The sequence below is a fragment of the Haemaphysalis longicornis genome, unplaced genomic scaffold, assembly GCF_048455015.1.
Source record: "Haemaphysalis longicornis isolate Haplotype H1 unplaced genomic scaffold, Haemaphysalis longicornis Haplotype H1 scaffold_4, whole genome shotgun sequence".
Taxonomy (NCBI): domain Eukaryota; kingdom Metazoa; phylum Arthropoda; class Arachnida; order Ixodida; family Ixodidae; genus Haemaphysalis; species Haemaphysalis longicornis.
This window is the reverse complement of record NW_027526361.1, coordinates 90280620-90304075: the sequence shown is the minus strand read 5'-3', so window position 1 is coordinate 90304075 and position 23456 is coordinate 90280620. Positions and strand designations below refer to the sequence as shown.

General features: G+C 47.3%; 2 protein-coding genes across 2 annotated transcripts; both read left to right on the top strand.

Moving 5' to 3' along the window:
- Nucleotides 1–2148: 2148 nt before the first annotated feature.
- Nucleotides 2149–3621, top strand: LOC144179838 (acetylcholinesterase-like). Its single transcript, XM_077708268.1, has one exon. The coding sequence runs from the start codon at nt 2149–2151 to the stop codon at nt 3619–3621; it is 1473 nt and encodes a 490-aa protein (XP_077564394.1).
- Nucleotides 3622–16151: 12530 nt separating this feature from the next.
- Nucleotides 16152–17765, top strand: LOC144179837 (acetylcholinesterase-like). Its single transcript, XM_077708267.1, has one exon. It carries the CDS (start codon nt 16152–16154, stop codon nt 17763–17765), a length of 1614 nt encoding a protein of 537 aa, XP_077564393.1.
- Nucleotides 17766–23456: the final 5691 nt, after the last annotated feature.

The window sequence follows — 23456 nt, the reverse complement described above, 5'->3', positions numbered from 1 at the left end:
GCTGCGGATATGCCTAGATTTTACAAAGCTCACGTAAAAAGGTGGTACAGAATTTCAGACATGCATTGTTTTTAAATTCACAAATTTACGCTCGTAAGCACTTCCCATCCTGTAAAGACTAACGCGCGTGTCCCGGGCTATTCAAACGAACAGTGTGTGAAACTTCCCAAAGCATTTATAAATGGTGAAGCTTAGCGTAGGTCCTTGAGCGAGAAGCTGCCGTCCAAAAAATATGGCCGACAAGTTCCAACTACCAACAAGTCGCATTCCCCATAAAACACAAGGAAAAGACACTCCGCCTGGGTTGAAGGCAACGTCTTTGCAGTGCACATTTCAGCACGCACAGAACTTCGCACACCGGCCGCTCCCGCTCCTCTTACCTAGCAACACCGCGGTCACCGGTGAAACAGATCGCAATCATCACTCAAGGGTCCCCATAGACGGCACGGTACACCTAGATTGAAATAAAGGCAAAGACAACACGGCGTTTCAAATTAGGCAGATTTCTGGCTATTGTATGGGGATAAAAGACAACTTTATTTAAGGCGGAAAAGGCAAGAATACTCAAATAAGACACAAAAGATTAGGGATTCACTTTATTGTAACCGAGGCTCAGTTGCATTTGTAGTTGGTCTGTGGCTGTGTGGTGCAAGTTAACTGTCGTTATTTGCATATTTCACGACTTAGCGGCAGTAAAGCGATTCCATTAGTGGGAGCACGTAATTTTCGCGCCTTTCGCCAACCGATCCTTTCCTCCCGGAATATTAGGCGCCCGAAATATTTCACAAGTGCGTCACCTCTGTGGTAACAAAACTTTTGGAGACATTTTCTGCTTATAGACATTAGATAAATGTAGCCTTGCTTATAAAATCCTTCACAAGCTTTCGATAAAATCTTTAAGACGACGTTATCAAGCGGTAATTTTTTGTGGGTGCGGGGTTTAACGCACCTAAGCAACACCTGGGCCATGTGGTGCGCCGTCATAGAGGGCTCCGTTTTAATTTTTACCAGCGGGGCATCTTTAACGGGCGCAAAAATCTCGACACGCGGCCGTTTTCTCTTTTCGCCTCCATCAGAAAAGCAGCTACCACTGCAATTATCAAGCGATATCTAAAAAAAATCAAGCGATGTGTAAATAAGGTTACTCGATATGCGAAGAATCCCCTTTAAGAAGAATTCAAGCAGACCGCTAGCCATCAGGTATCACACGCAACCTTAAGCTTCCTTGTATTGCGTTTTTACGTTTGATTTTGCGCCGCATGTAGTTTCCTGCGAGAATATCCCCCTTCGTTTCTTCATCTAATGACTCTCTGTCAATTAGTGTCAACGCTCAGGAATAATAGGTTGCTGCTTGGTCTCGAATGGCGTATCTGGCCTTCAAAAAGAAGGAAACCGTTTACGTTATACTGTACGTGATTCCCAATACGCTATACGTGTATATTATTCCCGTTGTACGCCAGAAAAGGGTATGCTCTCTGTGAAAGCACGTGTGTCTTTAAAACCTAAAGGAAGCAAAGCTCACTTGCCTTATAAACATAAATGGTCAGTTTGTTTTCACCGTAACGAAAAGCCCTTTGTAGCTCGTTTATCATTTTCTTTTGTGATGCCTTCTTTAATTTTTATTTAACCAGATTCTAATGAAGTTGTAGATCACAAAGTATGACCATGTGCCGCATGCCCTTTCTGAACCAGACCTTGACAGGTCCGTGCAAAATGCCAAGGACTCAAATATGAATAGCTACCCACCCGACCGCCGTCTTACAACAGCCCATACTCGGCCTTCGGCCTCTCCCAAAAGTGGTACTGCTGGTGGTAAATAATTCCGCGAAAGTACACATCGGGTGCCTCGTGTCGAGCCAATGATAACTGAAGAGAGACTCATGCGAGTCTAAAACGAGCCCGCGAGGAAGTGCCCTCGGAGGGAGAGAGGTTGCCACTTGCCACAACTCCTCCGTCGGCGGTCATTCGCTCACGGCGTTCGTGAAGCGAAGCAAACAGGCCATGAAGCTCGTCGGTGGAGCCCCGAGAAGCGCACACGGAGCGGATCGACCGTCGTTTTTTTTCACAACACTGGTGGTGTTATTGGCTACCTGCTTCCTTCCATCATGCACTTCAGCGTCGGATCCTGTAATCACTATTGGCTCCGGGATGATAGCAGGGAAACGAATCAAAGTCGGAAACAAAGAAGTGGATGCGTTCCTCGGCATACCTTTCGCTGTGCCCCCAGTCGGGGACCTGCGTTTTGAAAGACCGCGGCCGGTGGCACCATGGAACGGAACCTTCACCGCCAAGGGAATACGAGCTCCATGCTGGCAGACGACGCTGCGCTTCATCGAAGGAGCACCGCTCGATTATTCCTCTATAGCGTCCGAGGATTGCCTTTACTTGAACGTCTGGAGGCGTCCGTCGAACTGTGAGGCAGGATGCGACAACAAAAAGAAGCGGCCTGTGGTAGTCTACATCCACGGAGGTGCATTCCTGTGGGGCGATGCGGCTCTGTTCCTCTACGACCCGGCGAATTTCGTCGCTCTGCACGACGTCGTGTTTGTCACCTTTAACTACCGCCTCAGTGCACTGGGATTCCTGTCTCTGGATCGGCCCGAGCTCCCCGGGAACATGGGCCTCTGGGACCAGAATTTGGCGCTCAAGTGGGTCCATGCAAACGCCGCCCGTATCGGTGGTGACCCCAACGAGGTGACCCTGATTGGCCACAGCGCCGGAGGTATCTCCGTCGGGCTCCACGCGGCATCTCCACTAAGCCGGGGCTTGTTCAAGCGGGGCGTTATGATGAGCGGCTCTCCACTGTCATTGATTCTGGGCACGTCTCACAAGGGTCAGGGAAAGTTTATAGGCCTGGCGGGCTCCCTGGGCTGCTACGACGCCAAGAGAAAACTGGACGATCAGCTTGGAGATGTCATTTCTTGTCTGAAAAAACTTGAGGCGAGCTTTATCTACAAAACAATCGAAAGTCAGGGCCCTATGCAGCAAGTGTTTCTACCTGTGTGGGGAGACGAATTGATCCCCGAGGACCCCCTTTCGGAAGATACTTTGAGGAACCTCGATCTGAAAGAAATCGTGCTCGGAAACGTCCTGAATGAAGGAACACTTACGTTAGACAACATAAAGTACGCGACTCCAGTGCTGCAACATATTCTGGCAGTAGACTACAGGCTCGCAATAACGACGGTCATACAGCCTATGTTCGGCATTGGGGTATCGCTGGCGCGACGCATTGTCGAGGCATACTTGGGAAATCACGACGTTGAGCACACGCCGGATCAGGTGACGCAAGTGATAAGTGAACTTCTGGGAGACGCAGTGTTCGATTGTCCAGTCCAACTCATGAGCGAGTTGACGTCCCGGAAGAGAGTTCCGACGTATCGGTATGTGTTCGCACACCGACCTTCGCACAGTTACTGGCCTGAGTGGATGGGAGTTGCACACGCGGATGAAATTATGTACGTCCTCGGATCGCTTCCGTTCATAAACGACACCAACCGCCATGGCGGAGTCCTGAGAGGCGTGTCGTCGGACCTTTTAAATCATACCTACACAGCGCAAGAAGAACGGCACATGGAAGAACTTGTTGGGGCTTTCTACTCGTTCGCCAAGACAGGGTGAGTCCGTGTTTTTGTCCTGGTACATGCAGTCGCCGGCAATCCCATTTTCCAGCTTTACCACAATGCGCTGTAGTGGCCAAAGTAACTTCTGAGAATGACAGCAAGACGCATAGCTTTATGGCTCAAAAATGTGATAGGCACTCGGGAATTGCACAAAGAAAAACGTCATGTTTACATTGCATGATGCAACAGCTCAGACCAAATTTTGGATTCAAATCATATAGTCGATATCATCATTGGCTGGTTTTATTGTTCCATGTGGCGATTGATAAATCGAGTGCATATCGGTGAAGCTGAACTAGGGTATTGTCGCACAGTGTACGTGATTATTTTTCGTTGGTGTCAATATTTGTTACTGCCGGGATCCAGACATTTCGGTGTAGGACATCTCGGTGCAGGAGGTTTTGGCGCAGACATTCCGGTGCACGGACATTTCGGTGTACGGATTTTTCGGTGTACGGACGTTTTGGTGCGTGGACTTTCGGATTCAGGACATCTCGGTGCGGGCATTTCGGTGTACGGGATGTCGCAGGCATCCTTTTAAGAACATTTCAGCTTTGATATTGTAATATTGTGATATTGTCAGCTGATATGATTTTACGTTCGAGAGTTCTGTTTGCGCAGCCATGCGCGGAAACGAACGCTAAACTGGTGCGGAGCATCAGCGCGTAAAACCCAACTTCGGCAATACATTAACGTTGTTAACTTACTTCCGTTCAACCTTTTGCTTTATTAGATGCGACTGCATCTCATTCACTCGCCTTGTCCCTCCATACGGCGTTGTTGTCCGTCCACACCCCTCCCCCACACTATAAAAAGAAATAATAGTTAGCGGCACCCGGTTTCAATCCCACGACCCTGTGGGCGGGACGCGAGGTACATGGTGCTCTTCGCACTGCGCCACAAAACCGAGACAGAAACAAATGCTACGAACGCGCCGTATATCCTTGACTCATTCAAACTACGTCAAGAAGCTACTGATACAACGCATGATGGGGCAATGATTAACACTTGCAATAAAAGAAAAGAAGCTCCCACTTACAGCAATAATGATGGAGTAAAGGTCGTTGCGACAGCGAAGCCCCAAGCATACCACTTAGAGAGATTGACCAAGATTGGCCAATTAAACAATAATAATCATAAAACATAATAATCATACGCGTTCCCGACACGTTTCACGCGATTTCAGAATCAATCCAACGGAAACACCAAGTGAACCCCACGATGCGTCGCATCTACACAGGGTTCCCCTCGCGGGGAGGTGGGCGCAATTTTTTTTGACATTCATGTGAACAATCCGGATACTTTAAGTTGAATGCATTTCACCCAACTCTGCAAGAGGCTGCTCCATTCCGATCTCTCCACCCCCACCCCGCCTCATCCTCATCCCGATCTCTCCTCACCCACTGCCCCCTCTTTTCCTCCCAAACCGCCGTGATGATGATGATGAATAAACTTTATTTGAGACCAGGTGCTGATATTAGGGCACCCGCCCGGTGGGAGGCTTCCTTAGTTCGGGATGCCTTGGGCTATGCTGGCCATCCATGACCTCTCCAGCAATCGGCGCTGGTGTGGGAGGTCGGAGCTGGCAGCAGTTCCACCCACTGCTCATAGGTAGGGTTGGGTTTAGGGGAGAGGGAAGGGGATTGCTGGCACTCCCATACAGTGGTACAGGGTGCCTGGTTGGGGGCAGGATTTGCTTGTGGCAGGGTATAGGGTGCGATACATGGCATGTAGGAGGGTGTTATGCGGGTAAGAGTTAGTGCGTAGTCGCCGGGAGGTAGTAGCTTCATCACGAGAGAGGTTCGAGTGGGGGAATGGGTATTTGCGACGCTCGTTCCTGTAGTGGGCGAGTATTTCGGCGTATGTTTGCAGTGGGGTGGGCTTAACTGTTGCTTCAGATGGGGGTTTGTGGCCCTTGTGGGAAACGGCCCGGTGTGAATGAACGCGGGCAGCGGTGTGTGCCGCTTCGTTACCCCCGAGGGATTCTAGACCTGGAGTACAAATTATTTACAGTGCTGGGAGTGGTTTAGCGTGTTGTAGAATTGAGAATTTTTCCTGGTTGTTCTTTTGCTGAGTGTTAAAAGGGCCGATTTTTTCGGAGCAGATTCAAGACCACGGGCTTGGAGGTATTGTTGTGTCACATGTATTGCAGTTTGGAGGGACTCTGCTTGGGCACCGATGGATCCTGTAGGGGTCCATAGTGTCAGATCATCTGCATAAATTCCATGTCGGAGGTTGGGGACCGCTTCCAGAAGTGGTGGGAGGTCCTTCATTTCGATGTTGAAGAGTAGTGGTGAAATAACGGAGCCTTGCGGGGTCTCCTGCGGTATGGTTGTGAAGGTGTCCGAGCGGAGGTGCCCAATGCCCACTGTGGCGGTACGGTTGGTGAAGAATGCGGTGACATAGTTGTAAAGACGTTGTCCACAATTGATTCAGTTGAGTCCTCGCAGGATGGCCTGATGTGTTACGTTGTCAAAAACACCTTTGATGTCTAATGCAAGAATGTAATATTTGTGCTGATTTGACAACTTGCTCAGTATGTCTTCTTTCAGCTGGAGTAAAATATCTTGAGCGGAGAGGTGCGGCCAAAAACCGAACATTGTGCGAGGAAAGTAATTGTTGTCTTCGATGTGGGGTGAGAGGCGATTGTGGACCATATGTTCGAAGAGTTTTCCTACGCAAGATGTGAGGGAAATAGGTCGGAGGTTCTTGGGGTTAAGTGGCTTTCCGGGTTGTGGGATCAGTGTTATGTCAGCGTCCTCGCAGTGCTCGCCTGTGGCTGAGTAAATCGCGTATAGAGAATATCAGTGATGGGTAGTGATCAAGCTCTTAAAACTCCACATAATATGTAGAGGGTGCCCAGATCCTCGCAGAAGCGGCATTGTGACGAATGTAGGAGGGTGTCCAGAATGTCGGGTGGGGTGGGGTGGGGTGGGAAAAGGGGTTCTAGAATAAGGTCTCTTCCCCTAGTCTAACTGCTCCATAGCGTCGTTTATTCCTCCTGCTCTTAAAGCTCCTGTTTTCCGGGGTATATATAAAATAATGTCACATTAAACGAGATAACGCAGAAACCCTCTGAACATATTTTTAAGAAAAATAGCGTAACATTAACGAGATAACTCAGAAAACCTCTGAACATATTTTTAACCAGCTTACTACTCGTAAGCGTAGAAATTAGCAAAGTGAATTGATAGAGATCAATTTTTAGCACAGTCTCGAGTCACCAAACTAAATACGAAATCACTTGGGGACGACCACACAAACTTGCGCGCCAGTTTATGCGTTAGCGGGTGTCTTTGTTGATTTATATTATTTGAAATGAATAATCTGAAGTCAAGGGTTCGACGGACAACCGTCTGGTCGGGAGGGTACATTTGAGAGAGAGAAAGAGGGCACCGACCAAGTAACGAAAAAGAAAAACTTAAAGACGTTTCGGCTCCCGCACGGGAGCTATTTGTGAACAAGGCTCCCGTGCGGGAGCCGAAACGTCTTTTAAGTTTTTCTTTTTCGTTACTTGGTCGGTGCCCTCTTTCTCTCTCACAAATGAATAATCTGATTATCCGTTTTAGCACAACTTGGCCCTTATCTTTTTGAGTAGGTGGTATCCTGCTGGTATGCATAAATTTGGATCCTACTCGAGCACGTGGTATGAGTGGACCATTATCACGCGATACCGCTTAGGCGCTTCTTTTGGTCAGACCTCACCTCAGCAAGACGCCGTTGGCGACGTTCCCGGTATGCCCGACATGCAAATGGCGCGATATATTTCAATTGGGATCATGCAGGTAATGATTTGCATACTATCTCCTATAGCTGGCCAATATGGTCATGCTCACCAGGCTTTTGTGCAGAATGAGAAACGCCAGCTTCATTGTAAGTGCATATGCAACCCAATAACACTTGGACCACCCCTCGTTAAAACACAAGAAATCTCACTCAACAACAGCACTGCAAAAAAAAAAGTGCCTTTGGCATTTTCCCAAGATTGGAATCCCGTGTCAACAAAGGATGCGAAAGCATAACAAGTTTCTTCGTACATGCAGCTGAAGTTGTAAACACTTTCACTGTCAAGACACAACTCTTATAACGCATGGATAGTTATCAGTTGGTTGCAAGCATGGTGCATTGGAGCGCCCATACACCTAAAAATGTCAGGTTTTATTTTTCTACTATGTTTACCGCCATTACATTATGTGCGCTTCACAGGGCATATGATGGGGCAAATCAGTACAACTCGGTGTAAATTCTAAATGTATACACGCGTTGCCCCATACGCCTACAAGAGATTGCGTTTCAAAATAACGAAGCTATGGAAGGCATCTTTCTCGCTGAAAATAATGTGCAGAAAGAAATACCCGCATGTAGTAAGCTTAGCTTGCATGAGAATGCATTCCAAACCTTCTTCATGGTCTCCGTAGTTCGTTTTCTACTCAAATTTGTTAGGGCATTAATTGCCATATAGATTTACGACATTTGAGAGGGCCCGCGCACTGACAAAACATGCTTTTTATTTGCACTTTAGGGGCAGTATCACTATACATTAAATATCATTTCAAATAAGTAGCTTCATAACTATGGAGCTATTTGCCCATCGAGGCCCTCTGTGTAGGAAAGAAATAGAAATTTTAAGATTTCTAGGCCAATTCAGAAGCATGCCATTCAACATCTATTTATGTGGAGTTGTTTTAGGGCTCAGCCCTTTGGCGGCCGTCTCTGGGCTGAGCCGCGTTGTCGGCGTAACCGAGTGAACGATTGCAAGAGTGACGAGTGAGAGAAAAAGCGAACGATGAAAGAAAGCACAGAAGGAGGAGAGTGTCGCAAAATTGAGAAGGGAGGGTGGTTCGCCGTTGCGGCGCGAGCCAGCGCTCTCAAAAAGTGTGCTGGGAGAAGCGGAGGGGGCAGTAAGTTGTGTCCGAAGGAGGCGCTCGACGGCGCGAAGATTGGCGAAAACCTGAGGGGGGCATGCACGTGACTATGATGTGCGTTCGCTTAAGACGCAGTTCGTGGTGCCTTCCTGAGACGCACTTCGCGCAACCGACGCAGATGCTCATCATCGCTGCCGTCGAGAGAATCCACGAGGGAGTGCTGCCTCAGCGCAGTGCTGCTGCGCCCAAATATCGCATTAGGGAGTATCGTAATCGTCAGCCAATTTTTATCTCAACAAATAATATACATTTACACCATTGTAGCGATTAATTTTTTTAACTTCGCCACTTATGCCTTTATGTGCATATACAGAGCGTTACATGTTTGGCGCTTTTTCACGAGCCTTTGTTCGTGTTTGAGTTTATTCTTTACGTACTTTTTTTATTTTGTCCTCGTCATGGGAGGGAGTTTTCCGAGATAGCAATAGTGATTTCGTTTGTTAGCGTCTTCTTTTTAATTTTCACTTTTTAACAGCAAAGCTGACTAAGCGTTTAGTTCCGTCGTCCAGTATTACAAAAAAATACCCCAAAAAATGACTGCAGCTTAGCTCAGCTAACCATGGACAGGCAAAGCGAAAGCTTGACTTATCGTGGTCAAGTTTTGGTTTCACTTGGTTAACCTTTGATTTAGCTATAATTATTATACCATTTGTTCAAATCACACCTTTGTCCACAGAGAAAGAAGTATTTGAGGAGGGGAATCTGCTGGGCAGGGACAGCGCGGGTAGGCGGCACGTAGATGTCACTGTCTGGCGAGGAGGAAATGCAGCTTGCGGAGCAGCACAGCAGATGACGCGTCGAGCGCGTTGCCATATCTATAGTTTACATGTTCTTCTGAGGACGCGACGCATAAAATTCGTAATATCGTAGAATATATTGTAACAATTGCCAGACTTCTTCCCGTAAAATAAATAAACAGAAGTGCTGGACATTCTAGCAGCAGTTATTAATAAATACTGCCCTAGTTACATGCCATACCGTGCTTTAAACAAAGTACTAAAAGGAATCCTCGACCAGACGGCGTCTACCGACGCCGCCTTCTCGCCACGAGCGGTTCGCTCACCGTTCTCGTTTCTCGCCGGCTTCTCAGATTTGCGCTTGCTTTTCATGTTGCACAAACGCAAGTGTTTTCCATATTTGCTTCTTGAGGATTGGGCGGAAATGTGTCGTGCCGACTGCAACAGTGGGTACGCATCCTGCAAAGAAGAGGTAATTACCTTTGTCTTCTTGAACCGCGCTGATTTAAAGCAGGACAAGGAAAGAGCACACAGGACGAGACGAAGCGCTTCGTCTCGTCCTGTGTGCTAGCGCAGTTCAAGAAATTAGCGCGCTTCAAGAAGATGCCGAACCAACTTGCCCCCATTTTAGCATTGCTTACCTTTAATGTACCCAGTGACCCGGTACGGTTTGAAAGATCGGGAGCTGACGTCTCGTGACTATATTTGCGTAAATCCCTTCTCGAAGAATTACGTAGGCGGTGGTATTACGGCAAGCTTAGTGGCGAAGTCCTTCCAGACAAACCTAAACGGCCTGTCCTTTTACCAGACGCCGTGCCGTCAATATTTTTGAGTTGTCCTAGCTACTTCTCTTCACAAAAGGAGAAAGCCGGCATGGCCGGCAGCCGGCTATGCACTGACTGACCTTGAACCGGCAAGCCTGTTCGGAAATAAAGCCGTGCGCGTTTTCCCTTTGTCGCCTCGCGACAGAGGGCGCGTCGGTGCCGTGCCCGGCGCCGTGACTTTATCGCACCGCCGGAGCAAGCCCTGTTGCGCCTCTTCAATAATTCTTGCTCCGTGCCTTTGTCTGCACTTGTAGTGTCACTTCGGACGTTTTCTAAGCCGAACAGCTCGCCGGATGACATCTGCGGTGTGGTCAGACTCTTCTTGGCGACAGAGGCTCAAAGCCTCCAGCTCCCACGCAACGCTCAGAGAAGACGGTCCGGGCTCGCTCTCATCCATGTCCAAGTTCGAATGCACGCAGAGAGTTACGTAATCAGGCCCGAACCTACTGCGGAGAGGGCATGCGCCAAGCCGGCAGCGGCGGCGGCAGCGGATAGCCAACGCGGTTGTCGGATGAGCTCGGCCCGGGGAGTCACGTGATGCGTTGACTGCGGTCAAATGAAGGCCAAATTTACCGCGACGGAGAGACCGCTCGATGAGGTCAGTGAAGCTTTGCTTTAAAAATACCGAGCGCACTTGAGCGTGCGCCTGGCGAGGCGGGCCGGGCGTCTGCCAGCTCGACCTTCGAGAACACTCTGCCCAGCGTTTCTTGGCGTGACCTATCGCATGCTGTTCTCCTCGCCAGTTCACGTGCGTTGGCGCTCGAAGCGGGGAGCACAGACGCCGAGTTCACGCGGTGAACGAGGCCGCCGATGCCACAGCTCGAGGTCTTCTTATCCCGGCCCCCTTGTGAACATGGTGAGGGTAACCTTCACCGAATATTTAAGCATACTGAGACTCAACAAAAGAACATTTCCACCACCGGACAAAATCCTTACGAAAGAAGAAGAGCACACTCTCAGGAGATTTCAGAGAGACACACTACCCACACTGGCTAGACTACACTGCTGGGGCCCCACGCTATATTCTCCTTTTTGCCCGCACTGCCGGGAGAGGGCGGACACGTACCACCCAGTGTGGGTATACCAGTACACACCAACAGTACACCCACTCCCAAACACGTCAAGGGCGCAGTGGGAGGCCACCCTGCGCAGCGATGACTCTGCCTGCCAGCGATGGCTGGTAGAGAGAGCCATAGCGGCGTTGGAGGCCAGTGGAATGCCGGAATCGGGATAGTAACCTTCTTTCCTCCCTCTTTTTTTCTCTTTCTTTTGAATAAAAATTAAACAATAAAACTATTAATAATAATAAAAAATAAAGAAATAAACAATAAAAAAAAATAATAAAAATATTAGAAATAAAAATTCGAACTTTCAGCAGAGTTCGAAAATCCATGTCAGGCGCAAGAGCCGGATCCCCGAAGAAGGTAGAGGGGTCGCTAGTTCTACGGTTTCTCCAGATTTGCACCACTAGTGCAAGGTGCATAAATGTTTTGTTATTGAAAAGTTTATTTAACTATTGCAACTACAAAATCTATTAACTTTTCTAATTGTGGGTTTGCGCGCAGACGGAAAGTGTTATCGGTTAGTGCTTTTCCGCAATTTTGTTGTCTTAGCATAGATTTCTTTTGTTGGGGATTCTTTACTTTTGTTTCCGTTTTCTGAGGGCAGTGTATAAGGCAGAGATTTTTGTTTTCATTGGCTGACTTGTATTATTTCTAAAAATTTCTTCGCGAGTTTCGTGAACGTTAGCCTTTGGTTGAGATTTTGGGGCCTACTGTCTCGCTACATCTACTGGATGACTGGATTCAGCCTCGCTTACGCCGAAGGGCCCACACAGCTAGACAGCCCAGCCGGTTCGTCATCGATGGTGAGAGGGAGGGACCAAGCGGAGGCGAAGCAGCCGTTTCACCATCGTCTAGTCACGTGGTAACGCATCGGCATGGCTCCGAGTGAGCGAACCTTTAAGAAAAACGCAGCTCGCGCGCCGGCTTGCCCGCCGGTAGCTGACGGTCACTCGCGACGTGATGAATGAACTTGAAAGATGTAGCGTAATGCAGTCAAATCTCGATATAAAGAATCCCCCGGGATGCCGACAATTGTTCCTTATATTGAAATATCGTTGTTACTGACAAATTTGCGTTTCTAAGCCAGTGCTCAAACGTAGATATGAAAATGACGTAGCTTGGCCTGTGCAGACACACGAACTCTCAAATAAAAATTTTGCGCTCACTTCAAAGCTGCTTTACTTGAAAAAATCGGTGATTTTCAGCAGGCGCGTGCAGCAAATACGAAAAATTAGGAATGATTCTACATCTTCAACTTTTTGCAGTGCCTAACGAGTACGTCACGGCACCGAGCAATAAAAGTGAGGACTTTGTACACCCACGATCAAAAGTTTACGGACCACGAAAGCAGCAATTTTGGGCTATTTCTCTGCCGCGCGGCAGCCCGGGGTATTATGTGCCGTATTTGTCATCACTTCAATAACTATACGACCTCTCACATGCACACGGCAATTTGTCGGGCTGCTACCGGAAGAAAAACAACCTAAAATTGCCATTTTCCTGGTCCGTAAACTTTTCATCATGGCTGTACATGTGCACTAAAACACCAGTATTAGACATCTTCTGTGTTCTGTGTCGTCTTCCTTGGCGTCGTCCTCGTTACTACGACTGCTTCCGAGTCATGGCTCCATCGCTAGCGGGATTCATCATTGGATCTCGCACAAACGTCGCAGCAAGATCACATACAACAAAGAAATACCTGCCCACACTCGTGAATAGCACGACGAACGACCGGCAAGCCTCTGACACCCATCACAACGAGGGAGAAAGGAGTTAAAGGCAACTAGGCTACAACACGTTAAACCCGTGATGGTGCTAGAACTGACACTGGACATGGTTATGATGATAGCTACTGCACTCGGTGAATACGCACAAAAACGTCAGTTTCTGTGCCACGCGAAAGTTGCGGCGTAGTCATACTTGCAGCCGAATTCGTAATATTGATTTTCTGATAATAAAGGAGGAGGAGGAATAAACATTTATTGAAGCCCAATCTGACTGCGTGTGGAAAAGAAATTACGCGCGTCATTGTAAAATAGGCGCTATATTGAAATTCGTTGTTCTGAAATATTTTCACATTGAAAATCTACGCAATCTGGCGGGGATTTTTAAAATATTCGAAAATTTGAGAAATTCATTATTGTGCGATTCGTAGTAAGAAGATTTGACAGAAAAGCTTTAGTTCTAATAAATAAATAACCCCTATTAAAAGAATACGATTGGTAACCTTCGACGCACGCGCATTATAAAATTGAGTCACCCTTCATTTTTCGCATTACGACATTTACTTAATTGACACAGGCGACCTGCTTACCATACAGCCGTGCCTCGGTTCCACCTAACGTTCCACGGGGAAGACATTTATGTGTAAAATAACAGTTTTCACGGAACCACGCAAGCCATTTAAACGTAATGTATGTAATTCGTCGCACGTCGAGCGGAAAATAAATATTGTGTGGGGCGCTGACTTCTAACCAACGTCCAAATCTTGTTCTCCAAATGCCGGCGACCGAGAATTTAAGAAAATTAGCTTGCGCACTAATTATAAAACTTATACAGCAAATGGAATTGGAGCCAAGTTTACAGAAACAATTATACAAAATAGAGCTATGCTTTTTTTTTATGAACTAAGTTTTTGTTGAGCCAGCTCAATTCGTTGCTTGCCACAAAAGTCGTTGTTTTCACCAAAAATGAGATGAGTAATAATGAGAAGGGAATCTTGCTGCGCAATGTACAAGAAGCAAATATAAAGCCGCTTTTGAAAAAAAAAAACTATTTTTAACGGTAAAAAGATAAAGTTACTTCGGAGATATTTGAAGCATTTGTCATGTTGTTGGGGCGCGAAGGAGAGTGTGCTAGCTCCCCTTCTATCGCGCTACCCAGATAGGAGATGCGGCTTTAGAAGAAGTGTTGCGAATTGGACACCTGCAGCCGGCATGGCCTTTCAAATGTATCAGACGTATCAGCGGCTACATATACATCACCTCCTATCAGAATTTCGTTTTCCTTGCGTTTACTGTTGGCACCTCATTTATAATACAGTTGTGAGCGCGCAGTCTTTACCGCAAGTGCACGTTTTCTTCTTTCGTATTCATTTTGTACGTGCCTCGAGCGCCATCTTTTGAACAAGAAGCAGCAGTTTTTACCCTCAATAAACACAATATTAACGCGAAAAGAGCAGGTAATCGGGTATTGTTGCGCCAAAGCGCCCGGCCCCAAATTCGTTGCACGGGGCAACGCGCCAACAGTGGGGCCGATTCACGCCTCGTCCAAACCGGACCAAACCACCCGCAGCTGACGGGCCTAGACTTGGAGCACCGCAGAGTCGCCTCTCTTTTTGCGCCGCGGCGGCTCGGACGAACTTTGCATCGGTTGAGCGACCAGAATTCGACAGGCCGCCACCCGCCTGGAGGCGGCGTCGTGGAGACGGCGTGTGTGTCGCCCTCCCTTTCCACATCGTGGCGGCTCGGCTGACGCAACCCCTTCGCCTCCATTCGTCGATTTCAAACTTCGGCCAGCGAGGGTCCTGATTGGAGCGATTCGAACTTCTCGGGGCCACAACGGACTTACGGGGGTATAAAAACCCACCCGGAGGCACTTACCGTCGGCATTCTTCGGCGGCACCGAGTGGAGAGGCACTGGCGCCTTTGTGCGAGCCATGTAACGCTGTTGTTACCCTTGTACATACTGTATATAAATGCTGCTTCAACTTTTCGTCGGCTCGAGAACTTCATCGCTCTGCTCTGCGCCGCGCCGATAGTGGACGGAGCAAGGCAGCGACGCTACACCGGTGACTGCGCTGGGAAGGCCAGTGGCGACAGTAAGTAGAAATTAAGGCGTCATCACCTCGAGATGGCCCACAAAATGACTGACAGACGGGAGACGGTACATTAAATGGCCGAAAGACGGCACTCAAAATGGCCTACGGCTCAAAGAGTAAAACAGGTGAAAGAATGCTTGAAGACCAAGTATACATAGGCAAAACTGCAAAGCTATAGCTACGGCTTACACATGGGGAAATTGTTAAGCACAAATAAAACCTTGCGAATATTTTAGACAAAACATAGGTATATAACTGCGAGTACCGGCGTTTTGTAATTAATACCGCTGGATTTGGGTTTGAAGATTGCAAATGGAAAACAAACGACACGTTAAAAACGGCGTTGAAGAGAGCTGGCCTGAAAGCAAACAGTACAGCAAGTCATGCCGGATCAAGCTACTCTAAGCACAACGTAAAAAAAAAGAAAAAGAAAAGGGCCCGTTCCACCAAGAAATGGCTCGCGAACAGTGCCAACAAGGGAAAATTGAATTGAATAAACTTCACTAAACAACGGATTGGTTATGGCCCAAGTGGAAGCATAAAAAGAGGGAGAGTGTGGTGTACATGGGAAGATAGCAAAAAGCGCAAAAGGTAAATCATTATGGGGATAATTAGTGAATACGCTCGGAAATTAGACAGCAATTCATTCGTATTTGTTACGTTATAAGGCTTAGTGTGGTCACTGAGTAATCTTACTTCAGTTTCTTGCCAGGCACAGTGAAAAACTGTTATCAGCGTGTCTTTATTTCTCTTTCGTAATTTCCTCTTAAACTTTTACGCAATCCCCTATTGATGGAACCGTGGACCAAGGGAAGGAGGGGGGGGGGGGAGGGCATGGCGCATTCCGCTTTTGACCTAGGCCTTCAAAGGCCTGCTCAACGTGTGAGGGAACACACAAAAAAAATATGCACCTGATCACCGCCTTAACAACACTCGATACCCGGCTTTCGGCTTTAACCAAAAGTGGTGTGGCTGTATGTAAATGGCGTTACGGAAAGACCCTCTTCGAACGCTACGCTTTTATCCCCAAGGATAAGCGAAGACACGGAGATTTAAGACGAGCACTCAAGGAAGTGCCCAGCTAGGAGGGAAGGTAGCTACGACACCGTCGACTGAGGACGTTCACACAGACGCGTGCGTGACGAGTACATAGCGGTGATGACAGTCGCAGGAAGAATTTTGGAAGAAGCTAGTGCAGGGCGACGGCTATCGGTTTTCTTCACAATACTGGTAACATTAGCGGCCATCTTCTGCCGTTCGGCATGCTCCCGAAATACGGATCCTGTAATTGCTAGTGACTCCGGGGTTATTGAAGGGAAACGAATCAATGTTGGGAACAAAGAAGTGGATGCGTTCCTTGGCATACCCTACGCCGCACCCCCGATCGGAGACCTGCGTTTTGAAAGACCTCGCCCGGTGACACCTTGGAACGGAACCTACAACGCCAAGGAAATACGAGCCCCTTGTTGGCAGACTACGGCGCGCTTCATCGCAGGACTTCCGCTTAATTACTCCACGGTAGCATCCGAAGACTGCCTTTACTTGAACGTCTGGAGGCGCCCGCCGAACTGTGCAGCAGGATGCAATGACCAAAAAAGGCGGCCCGTCATTGTCTTCATCCACGGAGGGGCGTTCATCTGGGGCGATTCATCAGTGTTTTTCTACGACCCGGCGAATTTCGTCGCTCTGCACGACGTCGTGTATGTCACCTTTAACTACCGGGTGAGCCTGCTGGGCTTCATGTCTCTGGAGCGGCCAGAGCTCCCGGGAAACATGGGCCTGTGGGACCAAAACTTGGCGCTTAAGTGGGTCCGAGCAAACGTCGCGCGTTTCGGGGGCGACTCCAGCGAGGTGACCCTGATTGGCCAGAGCGCCGGCGCTATCTCCGCGTGTCTTCACATGGCGTCTCCACAAAGCCGGGGCTTGTTCCAGCGCGTCGTCCTGATGAGTGGCTCTCCACTCTCGCTGATTATGGGCACGTCGCACAGAAGCCAGGGCACGTTCGTGGCGAGTTCCCTGGGCTGCTACGACGCCAAGAGGAACCTGGACGATCAGATTGGAGACGTCCTATCCTGTTTGAAAAACCTGGAGGCGAGTTTTATCTACAAAACAATCGAAAGTCAGAGCCCTGCGCAGCAAGCGTTTCCACCTGTGTGGGGAGACGAGTTCAGCCCTAAGAACCACTTTTCGGAAGACGCTTTGAAGAGTCTTGATGTGAAAGAAATCGTGCTCGGAAACGTGCTGAATGAAGGAACCCTTTTGCTGGACTACATCAAATACATGACTCCAGTGCTCAAGCAGATGCTGGGCGGAGATTATAGGCTCGCAATCACGACGGTCATGCAGCCTATGTTTGGCATGGGCATTTCGCCGGCGCGGCGTATAGTGGAGGCGTATTTGGGAAGTTATGACGTAGAGCACACGCCGGAGCAGGTGACCCAATTGATCAGCCAGCTCATTGGAGACGCAGTGTTCGACTGCCCAGTACACCTGATGAGCCAGGTGACGTCGGCTCAGAGTATCCCGACGTACCGGTACGTGTTCGTCCACCGACCGTCGCACACTTACTGGAAGGAGCGGGTGGGAGTTGCCCACGGGGATGATATTATGTATGTTCTCGGATCGCTGCGGTTCTTGAACGACAGCAGCCGCTATACCGGAGTCCTAAAAGGCCAGTTGCCGAACATTTTGAAGAATAACTACACAGCCGAGGAAGAAGGCTTCATGAAGGAAATTATGGGTGCTTTCTACTTGTTTGCGACGAACGGGTGAGTCTGTGCTTTCTTTGATCATAGGTCGCTGTTTGGTTTTGGTGTGCAAGTTCGTAACAGGGGAGGAAAAAAGGACAACGAAACAAGAACGACGCTGGGACATAATATACGGTAAATTTAAAATGGCTGTGTTTGTATTAGGAATTTTTTTCTTAAATATCATGTAATGCGAATTGTCTCTGCATTCCCCCTTTAATATTTTATGTAACATGTCCTTTCAAATAAAATCTGTGATGAAACTGGAAATGTTCTTAAATAATAAAGCAAGAAATTAATATAAGCTGCCTATAGTTTATTCTAGGTTAACCGGGCTAGAAAAGCTACAAGCCTGCCCTCAGTGCAACTTTTTGGCGGAAAGCAGGTAATTTATGAGTAGCAGCTCGAAGGAAAGAACTCCTCATCCTGCCTGCGTTATGTTTCTTGAGGGATTTGTGTGCTCAGAGATTTTAAATATAAGCGTGTTTAACTCAATATAAGGCCTTCGAAAACCACGTCATGTTGTCGATTTGCTGGTTCTTGAGTGCCTACAGAAGTGTAGTTTCATCCGCAAAGTCATCTTGCGCTCCGCAATGTGCTTCCTGGTTTGCCCTTAATGGACTCATTATAGCAGCGAAAAATTCAGTATGGCGAAAAAAGCTTTGTGACAGCGATTCCGCATTGCTTCAGTGAGAAGTAACTGTGACTTTTAGATGCAAAACTAGCGCGTCTTTGCTTCGAGACTTTTTAGTGTGGTCTTGTGTTCTAGTGTTGTACCTTAAACTATTTTGTATGGCGGCATCGACAATCGGGACTTCATTGTTACTTAATGAATAGATAATGCTTTCTCTTTTATGTATTCAGTTGTTTAAATAAGAATGATATTCTGGATGACAATTTTGAGTGTCCACATATGAGGCACTTTTTTTTCGAAACGAGCCAGATCCAGAAACCGAAACTAGGTCGGATAAAACTGCAGTAGCAAGAAAAACTCGGCAACTTTCCCCTAAAAACGGGGGTGGCAAGAAAATAGTTGACATAACGCCCTCAAAACGTGTACGCAGATCGTAGTTCGTATCTAATGAGCCAGATCCTGCTGTTTCACGGATCAAAATGAGCCAAATCCATTTGACCAATGGGAGTTTGCGTTAGTCTTGACTGTTCGGACTGTTTTGTGCGAGTTTCCAGAAGTTCTTTTTTGTGCTTTTGGAAGCTGGCTCATCATGAATTCAGACGGAAATTATTATATCAGCGAAATATCCGTCCCCCACACATCGACGACAAAGTTAACGGAAGACGTGAACGAAATAAAACTGAGAGATGAGAAAGAATGCTTTCATTAATGCTCACCCGTCCTCACGAAATTGTAATTTTCTGACTCCCATTTTTACCATTTTAGTACTTAACTCAACAGCCGCCGCTTACATTACAAGCCCTGGGAAATCTCCCCACCCCCCCCTTTGAGAATACGAACCACTTCATTAAGGTGACGAAGAAGAAGATATGCGCGGCCTTCTTAAGCGTTTTGGAAATTCATGGCGAAGCAATGAAGAGCATGCTTACTTCGCGAGTGCCTTTAGGCGTGCCTAAGAAAATTATCCTAGGGAAGAATTAAAAAACAGTTGCTAATGGTGCCAAGAGGACTCACCTGCTCTCTATGTATAATTCTACTATTCTTGAAGTCCTGCTGCATATGTTAATGCATTTTTCGCAACAACTCAAACGCACCATGCTTAAAAGTTAATTTAAATGAAATTTTCAAAGAATGCCTCATCAAGTCGAATGTTTCAATTCAATATGAGCCAAATCCAAACTTATCACCCCAATAGTGCTCAAATTCATGGCATAATTTTTAATTACTTGTGGCTATAAACCTTTCCTTGCTGACAAGTAAAATATATCATATAATAGTTCTGACGGCGTTGAATTTAGGTGCGGTATCAAACTTCCGCTTGTTTCTCAAATTCGCGTTACGTGGATCTGGCTCATTAAAAAAAAAAAACGCCTCATATGTTGGTAAGCAAAGAAGAGCCATTTGCTCATGTAGACACAGGCGCAATTTCTTGCGTTAGACCAAACTAAAAGGATTCATTCCCTTATAACGCTTCGAGCGGCCCAAACGTAGTCGAGGTTTCCTCTAAAGTAGCAACATCCTGCCTTCAACGTCAGCTGAGCTCTGCTTATCTCGCACTGATAAATTTGCACGCAACTTATCGCCTTTCACTGCAGCGCTGGATGCCAAAAAAGATAGACCAAGAAAACTTCAGCCACCATGTACGGGTATCAGCTATCTATCTCTTTCACTCTGGCTCGAACCGTTATGTCATAACGATCATGTCGTAACCATGGTAACCGGAGATGTAACCGTCCAACATATATGTAGCCGGTTACGACATCTCTTAAGGTGTGACGGCGAAGCTATACAAACGAGATCGAAGGTGGCAGCTTTAAAAGTTGGTTGTTGTACTCCTTACGAAAGTATTGCTGGTATCGCTAGGGAGTAAACGCGCCACATACAATGTTTAGCTTGAGTTTTATGTTGGCAGGATATCTGACCAGCGGGTATATATTGTGGCTTGAGATGACATGCCTGACTATCTCTTAAGATGTCGGCCACGCCCTCTTAATTTGCAGTCGGTGTACCTGGTGTAATTGTGGGGAAACAAGTTCGTACAGTATATATAAAGCTCATTTTCCGGGCTTTGTTCGAAAAATAAGAGGAAATGCAGCATGAAAACGCAATTTAATCGGTGCTATTTCAAAGATTGGGCTCCTCTGATTCCTCCATATCCATGTTGATGAAAGAATGCGATTCATCTTTGAGTAGCATTTTTCAAATCCCGCCGGTTCACTGGTTGCTCGAAATATAAGGTGTAACATTTGCGTTTCACTAAACTCTTGGTAAGCGCCTTGAATGCAACAGAGAGTAGGCTGATAGGGCAGCATTTCGTAAGCTCTCTGGCATCACCCTTAGAATGAATGAGAAACGTCCTGGCATTGCTTTCCTGTGGTGCCCTTAATGTCCCGAGCCCGACTGAGAATAATTTTTACGGCGAAGCTCTTCTTGGTCGAGGCTTTTGTGGGACAACGCTGTCGCAGTGATGTGTAGAGGGCACAGCCTAGCATGGAGAGCAAGCACCCAGCACACATGCTGCAAGTTAAAAAATGCTCGAACGAGACGATTATATAGACAAAGCTTCTCTATACTACTACTAAATAAACATTGCTGAGCAAAAAGAAAATAATAAACATATTGAAAGTAAGGCACCAATACATAAGTGATAGTTGCGAAAGCAGACAAAAAAATATGCCGTGATAAAGACAAAAAATACATAAAATTGTGGTTGATCCCTCTTTCATAGGATTCGGCAAAACACGAAAGTGTAAGGTCCTTCCACATGAGCAGTTGAATGTTAAAGGAACCTCCTTTCATGTGCGAAGTGTTCGCGAGCCTGACCCCACCAGACGAAGTGACGCCCACACGCAAGAAACAAAAAAAAAATAACAGGTTTATCTCGGGACAACAAAACCAAAAATGACATGCACAGAAACACCAGCTTGAACCACAACGGTCATGCGAACAACGCCACAGCGGAGGGTGCCTCAATTCACGCGCGTCCCCCGTACATGAAGGCGCTTGCATCGAGACGCCAACTATCGGCGCTCCTTAGCGTCATGATGCGCTACTTCGTTTTGCCTCTCCTAGACGGCAGCACCATCTGAATGAGTCATAGGGCGCGTTTGTAGACATGCTCACGTCTCTGCTCATAGCGCAGTCGGTAGAGTCCCACGTACCTCCCGTTGCGGTGAGAGGGCTCGAGAGGGCATGGGCTCGAATCCCGGCGTCGCAGCGTCAATTGCACTTTTTCTGGCGACGTCACTTCCGTGACGGATATGAGGTGAGTGAGATCTTTGTGAACCCGGGCATAAAACACTTGCGTGTTAAAAAGCGCTCGCGGCGCCCCCACGTGGCGGTGTTCCAAGTTCAAAAGTAACAAAAGGTTCCAGTAGATGGCGCAAGCAGTAGAACACGGCAAAAATGTATTGGCGCAAACAGGAGTCGATCCGCTGGATTTGAGAACTTCTATGCCTTGCCTTGCGATTAGACAACGCCAGGCAGCTTCGATGTTAGCATCGGCCTTCGCGAACTTAAGTCAATCTGCGATATTTTTATGTACATTTCCTAATATATCACCACAACCTCTCAGACGGCCCAGGTTATTCCTTCGTATAATGCAGCGTTTCCTCTCTTTATTCCTTGAGCGCCTGTCCCACCGCGTCTCTTCTTACTAATGGAGCCCCGCGAGCCTAGCTAGCGCGTTCAGTAGCGTTTCCTCGTATAACGTCGTGGTATCACAAATCTGCATATAACTTTTCCGCTGCTTTCATGGTCCTGTCCATGTTGTTTATTACATTACCAGTTCCGTCTCATAGTGCATGCATTCTATGTCTTCCAATGGCCAGCTTCTTCTTCGTTTCCCTTAATCTCCCGCATCTGGTGGATGTTTCTTCAATCCTCCCATGTTGTAGGCATGAATGTCACTGCTCTGGTTCTGTTAATTTTTAAACTCTAAATGTTCGGTTCTTTCATATTCCTGCTTTTCCAATCATCTCCTTCATTTTCGTATATAATTTACCAGTTTGGTACCCAGGTACCCTCCTACAGCTACTGCTGAGAAAAATTAAGATGGAAAGAAATCTGAGCGGCAGAAGATACAACCACGACGGAGAAGGCTGTGTCTATCGCGCCTCCTTGAAAGCATGAATGAAAGCCATCGGTGGGCTTTAATTGCAAAAAGCATGTCTACTGTGCTATGGCGTCACTCGTTCTAGCACATCAACTGCACGCATAGGAAGGCTGAAGTTCCCCATCAGTGAGATATGTCTAGCCGACTTGCTCACATTAAGCTACGGCTAACTACTGCTGAGTCCGGGATTATCTCATTAGGCCAGTGTACCAAGATTTCAGCACACATTGAGCAGCTGTTCTCTGTTTTTCAGTTAGAGCAAAGGTTGCAATGAACCATGCGATATTATTGCATATGATTCTTCCCATTTCTTCGCCCAGTACCACCACAGTCAGGACCGTGTAACGCCATTCATTTCCACACAAAATGCAGATTTGGTCGAGGTAACACCTTTAATCATTATAATAGCGCATATGGAGCTAACTGGTCGGACAGAATTTTGCGAAGCCAAGAAATTTGGCTGTAAAGAACTCGCACTCTGGACAAGCGGCATAACAATGCTACGCATTTCTTTGAATTCTCTTAATTCAGAATTTTCCGAATTTCTGCTGATTTTCGTAGCGTGAGCTACACTGGCCGACGTTGAGCAGTTTCGCGTGGCTTCTGTAAAGCCGTGCTGCGCATGCGCGAGGAGCAGTGACGTCACAGGGCGAACAGTTGGCGCGCCGGAGCCGCCGCCGCCTCCGCCGCCGCCGCGATTGGACTAGATTGGATTAGATTGGAAATCGTTTTAGCAGCAGAAAGCATGATAATCAGCTAATCCTAGACAACCAGGAAACCTAAGAATAACCAGCTGAACCTTAGCTCACATTACGTATATCCTGGCATTGCCGAGCTAAGGCACAGCTTTTTTTTTTTTTTTGCTTTTTGACCTGTGGAAAGGCGGTGGCTTGTGCTTCCGTCTACTTGTGAAAACATAATCGGAGAGCGCTCCCGACGTCACTGTTATCGCTCCGGGCAGACGCTCC